This window comes from Hydractinia symbiolongicarpus, chromosome 11 (assembly GCF_029227915.1).
Source record: "Hydractinia symbiolongicarpus strain clone_291-10 chromosome 11, HSymV2.1, whole genome shotgun sequence".
Taxonomy (NCBI): domain Eukaryota; kingdom Metazoa; phylum Cnidaria; class Hydrozoa; order Anthoathecata; family Hydractiniidae; genus Hydractinia; species Hydractinia symbiolongicarpus.
Window position 1 is genome coordinate 10,828,350 of NC_079885.1, and position 12,022 is coordinate 10,840,371.

The 12,022-nt window shown below is 32.5% G+C and overlaps 1 protein-coding gene across 2 annotated transcripts; it reads left to right on the top strand.

The window, feature by feature from the left end:
- Window positions 1-1,854: 1,854 nt before the first annotated feature.
- On the top strand, window positions 1,855-10,266 carry LOC130614123 (transmembrane protein 64-like). Of its 2 annotated transcripts, XM_057435528.1 has the most exons (3): window positions 1,855-2,011; window positions 7,910-8,672; window positions 9,141-10,266. In XM_057435528.1, exons 2-3 carry the CDS (start codon window positions 7,971-7,973, stop codon window positions 9,597-9,599), a joined length of 1,161 nt encoding a protein of 386 aa, XP_057291511.1. In that variant the 5' UTR covers window positions 1,855-2,011; window positions 7,910-7,970; the 3' UTR covers window positions 9,600-10,266. The 2 variants fall into 2 exon arrangements, with proteins under 2 accessions (XP_057291511.1, XP_057291510.1); XM_057435527.1 differs by lacking the exon at window positions 1,855-2,011 and having other exon boundaries at window positions 7,887-8,672.
- The last annotated feature ends 1,756 nt before the right edge of the window (window positions 10,267-12,022 follow it).

The following is a 12,022-nucleotide window of genomic DNA, read 5'->3' on the forward strand; positions in this document are numbered from 1 at the left end:
GATCCTGCAGGATCTACGCTATGCGTAGTTCACGAGCTTGTCGAAAGAGAAATGTTAACTTTTGGCTCCATTTATAACAGCTGACGTATATGTAATATTTACAACTTGTTTATAATATTAGTAAAAAGATAAAGGATAAAGTGTAAGTGCAAACATTAGTTTGAATTCGAAAAAGGATGATAAATATTTTTATTAAAAGAAGGATGTTTCTTCTGGTAGACAACACAAGATAAATTTTTTTACTTTTGACTGAAAAGTTTTAAAACAGCATTTTTCCTGTAAGATTGATGGTTTTATTTTGGAGATCTTGTTCCAGATATATGGGCCGCGATATGAAGTGGAAAATCGACTGAACTTTGTTTTCCTAAATGGCGCGTAATACAACCTAGTAGATCTAGTGACATATTTTTTTTTCATAGCATGAAACGTGTTTGAGAACACCACAGGGGGGTCTTTTTTTCTTGACCTGTACATAAAACAAAGTGTCTAAAAGATATTTATTGCAAATATGGTTAAAATGTTCATACGTTGAAACAAAGGCTTGAATGTGTCAACTTGTTCGAAAAAGTAATTATTCTCGTGGCATGTTTTTGTTGCCGATAGAGAGACTCCAATTTAGCTTTGTGAGTACTACCCCAAATTATGTTTCCATAGTTCAAGTAGCTGTGAATAAAAGAGTAATATAATTGTACGAGACATTGTTCGTTTAATACATGACTAGCCTTATAGAGAGTCTTGTGGCCCCTGAGCCGTGATCAACTTTATCAACAAGACAAAATGTTATATATGGGTTTAAAAATTTGTTGACGTTAGCAAAGACAAACCAATGCAGAAAAATATTTTTTTACAAAATATGTTAGTCTTTGTGTGGAGGTTAAAACGCTGATCAAGAAAATGTACAGGATCATGTACTTTTGACAAACGGTTGAAGAGATATTGGTGTTGTTAAAGGTATTTAAATGACGTCATCAACCCGCTTGCTCTGAAACGGGTCCCCAGTGGCCTCTATTTACTCACGCGGGAGATGGCGTCAGTTATTTTCCATCAGTTTTCGAGATATAAGGTATTAAATAGGCGCAAAGTTACTAGACGAAAATGTCTTACAGTTAAACACCGTTTATTCACCAGGTCCCCACTCCTGGCATTAGATCTATTTTTCTTTTTTATTTAATTGTTGTCTCGTTCAGTAATTTTGTTGTATTTTCATCCTTGATTTAATCTATTAAGTATGATTCAATATAAATATTCATGAAAAACGCAATGGGGATAGTTGTTATCTCCCTAATGTTTTGCACAGTTTACTTTGTTTTTAATTTTTGTGTTTCCATCATGGGGAGGGTTCAATGAAAAAACAAGATGGTAGAATTTACTACGCACGCATTGTCTCATTTTTTATGACCCTAAATTTGCGAATATTGACGTGAATATATTTTTGACAATAGAGGGATTGACTATATAGCTATGTCTGAAATACACTTAATAATACTGCTATAGCCAGCTGGCGAAACGAACTAGCTAACTTAGCCAGTTTTCTCTGTAAAAAAAGCTTTTTGCTGTGCAGATCTAGAGTAGTAGCTATCTTACCAAGAAATATGCATAAAAAATTTAGCTAATAGTTTTTTTGTTTAGCACTAGCTAGCTATAGCTTGTAATATTAAAAAATTGCCAGAGTGGCTGTGCTTGCTAAGTTTGCAGGTAGGTTTTATTCCCACCCAAAAGCAATTGTCAAGTTAGGGCATAAGTTTTGTGAGCTTTTTGTTGCCGTTCCTCTCTTCTGTTGGCAGATGAATCTACCATCACTTTTCAAATGTTTTTTTTTTACTTGTATTACTAGAGACCATATTATTTCAATCAATTGCAGTAATGGAAGCAAGTTGAACTTTGTTGGACCTTTGCATTGTCAGTCAGTACGGGATCTTTCCTCGATCGAGTGACTGTCCCTCGATCGAGGTAAATCACTCGATCGAGTGAGTGCGCAACCACCCGATCGGGAGAGACTTACCTGAATCAGGTGAGTATTTTTCTTGCTTAAAATTGCTTTTTAAAAGGGCAAGCCGCTGGCCAAAAGTGCAATATAATTTTTGTTTACATTAAATCATAAGCTTATTTTGCGCTGTTTCACCGATTAAAAAAAAATTCACTGTGCCGTTCCAATGCTATTGATGATTTCTTGAGTTGGATCGACTACATGGTGCATATTTTCAGTCTAGGTTGCACGTGTACTGCCTCTGAAGCTCATTTTAGTTGTCTTATAGACTTGTGCTTGGAATTAGTTTAGTAAGAAGCCAGTATAGCAAGCTATATGAAGAAAAATGTGCATATTTTTTATCATATCTGACACAAAGTATAGTAGAGAAATATTGATATCTTTAACATAGCTAGTTAGCTGTCTCTAGAGCTTGAGCTGACTAGGTGCAAGGCAAGAACTAAGTCTCTCCCAAGCACCTTCGGTTTGTTTATGTATTTAGCTAGCTAAAAATTTATCGGCAGTTATGACTCACTCAATCGGGTGGTCGTGAGAAATTGCCGCCAGTGCCGACTCACTCAATCAAGTGGTTTACCGAATTGGGGGACACTCACCCGATCGGGGAAAGATCCCGTACTGTCAGTAACAAGAATACCAATTTTATATAAAACTTAAGGCTATTTTTAGAATTTTATTGCTTTGAAGAAATGTTTACAAATGTTTGAAGATTTTTGTACATGGCACGTTTCGTACACGTGGTTAGCTTGGCTATGTAAAAAAAACAGGACCAAAGCTAATAATGAAATTCATAGACTTTTTCGAAGTCAGAACAATTTTCTTCCTATCCCTGTCTTTTCCGAAGGGGTGTTCAGTGAGTAATGAGATTTCTAAAGACGAATACTCATATTTTAAATTCTTTTTTTGATGACGCTGTCAGCATGGTTTTTCATTTATGTCAGCACTGTTTCTTAGCTATGTTGGATATTAAACATGCTTTTAGATTGTGTCCAGTTCACCCTAAGGACTCAAACCTTTTGGTTTATCAATGAAAAGGCCAGTTTTTCTTTGATTTTGTTCTTCCCCTTCTAGCCTTTATAAGACACTTTACATTTTGATGATTTCGTCACATGGGAGAGAATAAGGAAGGTATGTCAAACAACATTACAAATAATTAAAGATTTCTTCTCAGCATATAACACTGTGGCAAGGTAAAAAGTGTGCAAAAATGAATTATTTTTCCTTATTGGCTGTCCTTTGCTTGCAAAGTTGTTAAATATTGTTTCAATTTATTTACAGACGCGTCTAACGTAAGTTTGAGTGGTTTCTTTGTTGGTTCATGGTTCTCCATAAAGATTGCCAGGAAGGACCACAATATTTCTTTTTTAGAGCTTTTAGCTATTATGGTTGCTATACATACTTTGGGTGCTTGGTGGAAGGATAAGGTTGACTTGTTTACAGACAATGAAGCATTAATGCATATTTAGAACACAGGTTGTGTAAATGTCAGTCAAACTAACATTAACTTGCTAATTCATCATTTCACAGGTGTGAGGAATGTTTATGCTGATTTTATTTCCTATTTCCAGGTGTCAAAATTCAAGAGTTGTGTCCAGAAACAGACAAGCTACCCACACCATTTCCTTCAGCAATGTCAGATCTCTTACTGGCTAATTGCAATTTTACTTAAATTTAACTCTTTCATCTAACACCAGGTTAACTTATTGCTCAGTTTCCGTGTATACAAAAAGATTCTGCCATAAAACATAAACACCTTTATTTCCACCTCAGGAATTAACTCTACAACTCTTTGCTACCCACCTTGTGCCAATAGGCAAATACAAAACCAGTAAATTTTAATTTGCTGGAGTCCAAAATAAGAGCGTTATTAATGGTAATAACATAGTGTCAGGTATTGACTGAGACATATCATGTGTTGTATGCAAAGAAGCTTGCATAACATACCTGTCTTTGCCTACCAATCACTCACCAATGGCTCATCTAACAGAGATTTTGTCATTTTTGGAAGATACTTCATTTTCTAATTATGATAAAGCTATGTGGCGTTGTTTAGTATTAATGCTGTTTTTCAGCCTATTGCAAGTATCACAGTGAGAGTACGTCTCTTCTACCGAACACAAATGAGATCCTCTAACACACTTATCATCGCTGCATGATTTTAGTGTTTTAAAGGACAATGCTTAGGTGCTAAAGTCTTAAAATTAAACCTAAAAAATGTGAATGTGTAAAGGGAATACAAAGAGCAGATATTTTGACATATGTAGATACCACTGTGCATCTACATGGTAGCATAGTTGTTTCATATATTTTATAGCACATAGTAGTGTAGTTTGGAAACTTTCTGTTGATACTTGATTTTGCAATTTAAAAATATTTAGAAATTTTTAAATGTTGATGCATTGATAGATGACAACGGAACTAATTAAATGTTAAATTGCAGAGATGCTAGGAGTGTTTAAATATAATTAGTTTTGTATTGTTTTGATGTACTTATTTTTAACAAGCTCTGCACAGTTGTGCGCAAAACAAGTTGTTATCCAATTGCATTGATAATGTTGCTATAAATTGTTATGTAATTTTAAATTTACATTGTTTCTTAGGCAATTATTTTGTTATTTTGTATGTTATTTATTTCTTTTATTTGATGCACATTTGCTTGCAGCTGGTAATTGTTTTGCTACTGTACACTCTGCACAAAATTAGTTTTGTTTTAGCTTGTTATGCATTTTGTGTCATTAGTTAATTTGATATCTCAAGGGAAGTATTCTTCATATCTGAATTATTCAATAGTCTTTCAAACTTTGACCTGCATATTTTTTGCTAGCCTTTGAATTTTAAATATATTGCTAAAATTAACTTTCAATATATTTAGTTTTAATTCACATAAAATCAATGAAGATAAGAAACATTTACTAAATATATATTCACCTTGATTCACTATAGAGTTTTGGTTAAAGAAATATCTGTGTCTGAATGTGGAATGTAAGTTTAGAATATTAAAAATTTGTGAAAAATTTGTGTTTACATGCAGCTGTAGGGTTTAAATCTTGTTTAAAATTCACAAACTGAATGTTCTTTGCAAACCATTTTGTGAAAACTGATTTTAAAATATCTCACCGTTTTTGTACACGTCTCACTTATATACTTATTATTTTAATAACAATTGTTTAACAGTATTGTTTAATGTTCTCTGAAATTTTATTTGAAGCCTGAGCTGCAAGCAAAATATATTTATATTTGTTGAGTCTTGACATTTAATGTTGTAAAATGCAAATATTATTTTGTTGATTTTTCTGCTCTGTTTTTTCTTGTAGAAGTGAGAATATGCGTGCTTGTCACACTGGTGTTGTGTAGTTGTGAGCAAATTAAAATATTTTAATTTTAATAGCAGCAGAGTTTTTTTTTGCTGCAAGGACACAACATTTCTGGTTACTGATGTGTTAGTAATCTTTTAGCATACCACCTATTTTCTTTAACATTCAGTTTTCATAATTGCATGAGATGAATTGAATGTAGTTGACGTATAAGCTGGTGTTTTTAACAGTAATGTATTTCATGTAGTTGTAATTTGCAGAATTGTTCTGACATTTTTTTTAAATTTCCCTGTGCCACCTTTTCTTAAAACATTTTTCATTCTAGAGATGGTAACTGTTTTAAAATCTTGTAGTATTGTCTGTAACACTTTTTCTGGGAATGCTTTGATAACCTTCTCAGCCAGCTTAGTTCGTTCATCTATTTTTTATTTCTTATATTTAATATTTCTTATATTTTTCTTTGTTGTTATAAGTGTAATGAAAGAAAAAAGAATGGTATGAGCATATTTTTATTTTTATTTTTAGAAGGTGGAGTGATGTATGACCTTATGATCTTTTTATTTGCCTTTTGTTATCCAAAATTAACCAATCAAATTGCACAAATTTGAAAATAGATCAAAGTATCCCTATAATAATAGTTTGTCTGGACACCTTGCTTTATTAAAATCTGGTGTGCTGGTAGAAATAATGACATTGTTAGAATTAAGTAATTTAATGAGTGACTCACCTATTTTGCTGGCTCACCTTATATTGAGGTGAATAGAAGATAAATAAAATAGTCAGCATAATTGTGGTGTGCTTTATAATATAATTTGCGTATTTTGTTTATGCATGTTGCTTAAGTATTGGTAAATAAAAAAATAAAAAAATAAAGTTATTTCTGTAATAGTAAACACGTAAAATTTAGCTAGTTGTTAGAATAGGAGAGATTAGAATAAGAGGGTGATTTTTTATAATAATTGTGATTTTTACAAATGTTTGAAATAGCAATGTTATAATCCATTGATAATTCAACAACTTTATTGAGCAGAACATGTGTGATTAACTGGATGTTCTGTATTGTTCAAGATTGCATTAGTCATCTGTTTTTTATAAAAAAAAAAAACATTTTATGCTTCAAATTTATTTCTCTTCTGTGTATAAAGGAAAGGTTCTATATTTTTTATTTTTTTTGTTGATTTCAATAATAACGTTATGTAATGTTCTTCTGTTTAATTTATGTGTGTTTGTTTAGTTTTTATTTCATAAAAAATCACCTGACTTAAGGAATGTTTTGTAGCAAGCTGGATATTACAGAAGTAAAATCACAACGCTATTCTAATTAATGCTAGAAAAAGATTTATTTTTTTATATTGGTGTAGGAGGGTACTTTTTTTACATTTTATTTTACACGTTGTTTTTTATTCTTTTTACTTCTTTTCACAATCTGCGAACATAATTTCGAAAAAAGAAGCTTTTTACTTCTTGTCTGCTTTAAGTGTATCTGTAATATAAAATGAAGTATATGTTTTGTAGTTACAGCCTAAATGTTCTTAACTTAACATTAGTCTTATTTAATATATTTTATATTTTTTTCTAGTGTTTACAAAAAGAGGTCTTTACAATGAACCTTAATAAAATTATTGTATAGACTTCATTGCAACTATATGATGTCTTTATTTCTGCTGTTGTTTTACATATCCCTACAATTAAAGCGAGGATTTAAAGTGGAGTGGTAGCTTGGTTATCAAAATTACTTTTAATAACAGCCTTTTATGCTCACTTATCGAAAAAAGGTTATTTCTTTAAACCATGTGCAACTAATTTATTTACTCTATTGTGTTGTCATGGCTACAAAACTTTATTTCTTTTGATGCTTCAATTAACGTTTCAGTTTTACATTCATTCATGCACATATGCAAAAATGTACTTTGTTAGTTATTAAAAATTTATACAGCGTAAAGTGACCTGGTGAATTTAAGAAGTTGCATTATTATGGTACTTCACTTTAGTTGCAATGTAAACTGCTGATAAGAGTTTTGTATACGAATGAAATTTGATGTGTCCAATATCTCTGTGTCCAACATTTTAAACAATTTTTGCTTAGTTTTGCATACTGTGCTTTTGTATATCTTAATTAAAGTCTTGTCACTTTTTTTCAATTCAGCATATTTTAGACAATTTGTGTTAATTAAATCATTATGACAAATAGATATATTTGCATTTCATACTCTTGATAATGCTGTGAATTGGGTACTGGTTATAGAGATACTATATGAAGAGCTTTTTTTTATCTTGACAGATTTGTGTCTCAAACAATGTGTTGACAATGTTTAGTTTGTTGCTAGAATTTTTGTTATTGTAACTGTCTGTCACTAGTGAGAGCTTTTCGTGTACATTATTTATGTTTAAAAGTTTCAAAATTGAAACTGATGCCACTTGCTCATGTTTGTCGTGTTAGTACAGTTTTTGTAAACAAAATTAAAAGTCAGGTGGTTATTTCCCCTTCATACAGAGCCCCTATAATAAATTTCATACTTTGCGAGTAAGCTCCATAATGTGAGATATGACCTTACATGAGCAAACACCATATTATTTGAAACGTTTTCAAAACCATGATTTGTTGTTTTAGCAATAATAAATAATGGATTTAAATTGAATAACACAGATGTTGGGTCGAATATCAATTTACCATGATCACACCGGGGAGATCTTGTCCTGACTTGTACACACAACCAGATGCCGAGGATGACTTGACCATGACCAAGCAGAAATTTATACCAAATGGCCATGTTGCATCAAAACATGTAGAATCTAGTGCAAAAAAGAATAAAGACTTATCATTAGATCTTTCAGAAGTTAGTTTTACACATCCAACTCCTGGACAGAAATGTTTCGGTAAAAAATCGGACGTTGAACGTGTTCTTGATAGCAGATGTCCATGCCTGCAATCAAAATGTTTACATTTATCGGGTAGTTTGTTATTGTTTCTGCTGGTTGGAGCAGTGTTAGTATTCTTCTTCAGACATTACCTAAAAGACTTCCTTGAATGGTTAGAGAATGTGAATGGTTGGATTAGTGGGTTGCTTTTCATCGGCATGTTTACTATAGTCTCCTTTCCAATGACTTGGGGATATATTGTGTTAAATGTAGCAGCTGGATATCTGTATGGTTTCTTAATTGGCGTTGTAACTGTTACCGTCTCCGTAGTAGTTGGTGTAGCCTCCTCCCTAATTATATGTAGAATATTTATACGTGATTTTGTTCAATCAAAATTGCAGTCCGAACATTTGAAAGCTATCATTAAAGTGGTGGAGAGTAGACGAGGTTTTAAAGTGGTTGTATTGACTAGGTTAACACCGATCCCTTTTGGTTTGCAAAATGGATTATTTGCAGTAAGTCTCTTTTTGTATTTACTCTCATACTGAGGGTTGGGGGTATTTTTAGTGACAATGTTTTAGGGATTATTAATAAGGAAATAAATTTTGAAAGATTCTGCAAAAAATGTTAATGTCTCACATAATTTTATTAAACTACAGTTAGAAACGTTTTTTAAATGATTCTATCTGCGACAATATTTATACTTTGCTGAAAATTTAAGCAAATAATCATAATGTTTCTTCTGTAAGACTGTGCAATTAGCTTTGGGTAGGCGAGACAACAAAATATTTGTTTTGCTTTTTACAACTACTAGTGAAATGCAACAAGTTTAAGTATGTTTAGCTTGTTGACCATAATTGTTTTTTAAAGATTTCATTTTTTCATACCGATTCTCTATAGGATAGAATTTGGTGTGCGTGTGTGGGAGCTTGCGTTTATTGTCGTTAAAGTAATAACGGGTTTATTTATTTATTTATTTTTAGATTACAAACATGAGTGTATGTAAATGCTTGTTAGCTTCCTTTATTGGTCTTCTTCCAACACAAGCTTTGAATGCATATATGGGTTCCACCCTTCGAACGATGGAAGACGTTGTACACCATAACTCGGCAGGTGGTTACCTCATTCTAGCTATACAAGTTGGTATTAGTGGGTTTCTTATGTGGTATGTCATACGTAGAGCTAGGTACGAACTCAACAAAGCATGCTTACCTACAACCTATGATGGGCTGGGTACAAAGCAAGATTATGCCATGACACCGCAGCCTCTTCAAAGGACTGTTAGTACGAACTTTTTCGGCCATGTTTATCATCCGGTACCTACTTCTAGTGTTGATGATGTTTCCATGGGAGCCGAAGTTTCAAAGAAGCAAGGACATAAAAGGGCGCACTCGGCCTCTGCCGTGTTGTACGCCATGGAACACAACAATGACGACTTATAGCGTTAGTTAATTATCGATAGACGATAGTTAATTATCAAATAACCTCTGCGTTGGAGGGATGCGTATGGCAAAAGTTCTTCGCCTGTAAACTTCCACTTGCTCTTTGCTCTTGCGCATTGTGTCCGATAAATAACTTATTTTCGTACGTACGTTGACTCTAGTTCTTAATCCATAAAATAAATATTTACATAATTTTGGTTGGAAAATAAATATATATATTATTATTATTATATATTATTCTTATTTATTCATCGATAAAACAAGACAGACAATTGAATTGTTTTTTAGTAGCTTATATGCAATGATAGGACTCTTATAATGACGTTATAATAGAAATGATAATTCTTAGGAAAAAGATATATTATATTGTCTCTACAGTGAATTTATACATCTCGTTCTTAAGACTAGACGCCTGTGGTGGCTAATAGTAATTTTGTGTTAAGAGGGAGATTAATATTTTTTAGAGATACCTACAGAATACGTTTAAAGAGATCTGTTGCCTTAGAGTGCGTACATTGACTTACGAATTTCACGACTCGAATTTCACAAAATCCAGAAATTAGTTAGTTAGCTATATGATTACATATCAAAAGATGGATAACTTTTATAAATAATTATAATGTATAATGTGTACAGTTTCTTTTAACTATATTCGAATTTTTCCCGATTTTTTTTTTCTGGCCGATAGTTGTCATGGTAACGTATGAACTATGGGACGTCCAGGGATTTGCATTCTGTTTTGGGTGGTTTAGGGATTTTTTTCTGCTTATCAAACTTCTTGGATTGCTGTACATATGCTATATCGTAACATTGATTTTAGTGTCCTAAAATGTTATCCAATTGCGATCATTTTTTGTCTGTTTTGGGGTTTTTATGATATCACTTCCTGTTTAAAGTGAGATGTGATGTTTGGTCACATACGATTTCTACAAAAATAGAGTAACTGCTAACAAGCGACAGAAATATGGTCAACAAAATTCTGGACCTTTGAAAAACAACGTTGTGTTAAGAATTTTGATATTGTCTCATATAATTTTTTTGGTTGCTTTCTGAGGGATTGGTTCCATTTGGCTGCATTTCCGCTATGGTTGCACAAAAATGAAGAGCTTTTTTTTAACATAAACTCGAATTTTGCTAAAGTGCGCACACAAGAAAAGGGCGTCCTGGGACCGAAATTGCAATATGTTTTAAAGTCAAAAAAATAGTGTGAAGTAAGCAGAAAGACGCTATGCGAGATTTCATTTTAATACCTCTTAATTAAATGTCGCCATATGGCTATTTTAGAGAGCGTGTTCCCCATGTGGGAGCAGGGCGTTGGTAAATACCCAACTGAAAGAGGAGAGGGGTGCATTTTTAACGGTAAGTTAATATCTTCCACAGCGAGGAAATCCAAAGCAAAATTTAGGATTTTTCCAATCAAAATTTTAAAAATTCTCAGGTACGAAAGGTTAACAAAATACTAAATAATCTTATAACATAAGGAGAAGACTGATTTCAATTTTTAGGCAATTAAAAAAGCCAGCATTAAAAATTTTCGGACAATTAAATGTTCCTGACGACATGCATTTTGTCCGAAATCAAATTTTTTCGAACGTGTTAATCTGTTGCTTTGAAAAACAAAGTGTGTTGTTGCCAGCAATTTAAAACGAGTTTACTTGGCATGTATAAAAAAACGTCACTCTGTTATCGACGTATGAGTTGCTAAGCAGTGTGAGTCTTGACGACGGCTTAAATAAAACGTCAACTTTAAAATGTTTCAATATTTAATTTGCAACTTTTGTTTAACTTTACTTTACGCAAAAAGAAACTGCAATCTCTGGTAAAATTTACTTTAGTTTTGGGTATATAATATAACACAAATTGACAACATAGTGCTCTTGAGGATTTTATTTGGGCCCTGACGAGGAAAAACTCATAAAGAAACTAGATTTGCTTGAAATTTCTGCAGGAATCTCATTCTGATATTAAAAAAGAAAAAAAAGCGCTGAGAACTAGATATTGATTTTTTACTTTTCGGAAAGCATTGATGCTTACGAAAAAGCAAAAGAGACTGGAATCAAAAAGTAACATGGGATTAGGTTTCGCTGGAACCAAACTCCAATTGCAAGATTTTAGTCCCGTTAGCTACAATTGTCTGATACATTTCCAATCAGTTCTCTTTTTGACGTTATATCATCGTACGTTTTTCTTCTTTATAACAAATATTTCTGACAACAACATAAACTTTTTTTATTCTCGCTCGACAACAACAGTCGCTCTACAACAACAGTTTTGTTTTTTACATTATAGATTCGAATTATCATAATCTTTGTCTCACTAAACGTTACTTTCATTCTTTATAATATTTACTGTCAAGCAGAAGATAATATTTGTTCTTTTCTAGGTTGAAGCGCAAAGCCCCATGACTTGCCTTCCCGTGGCGC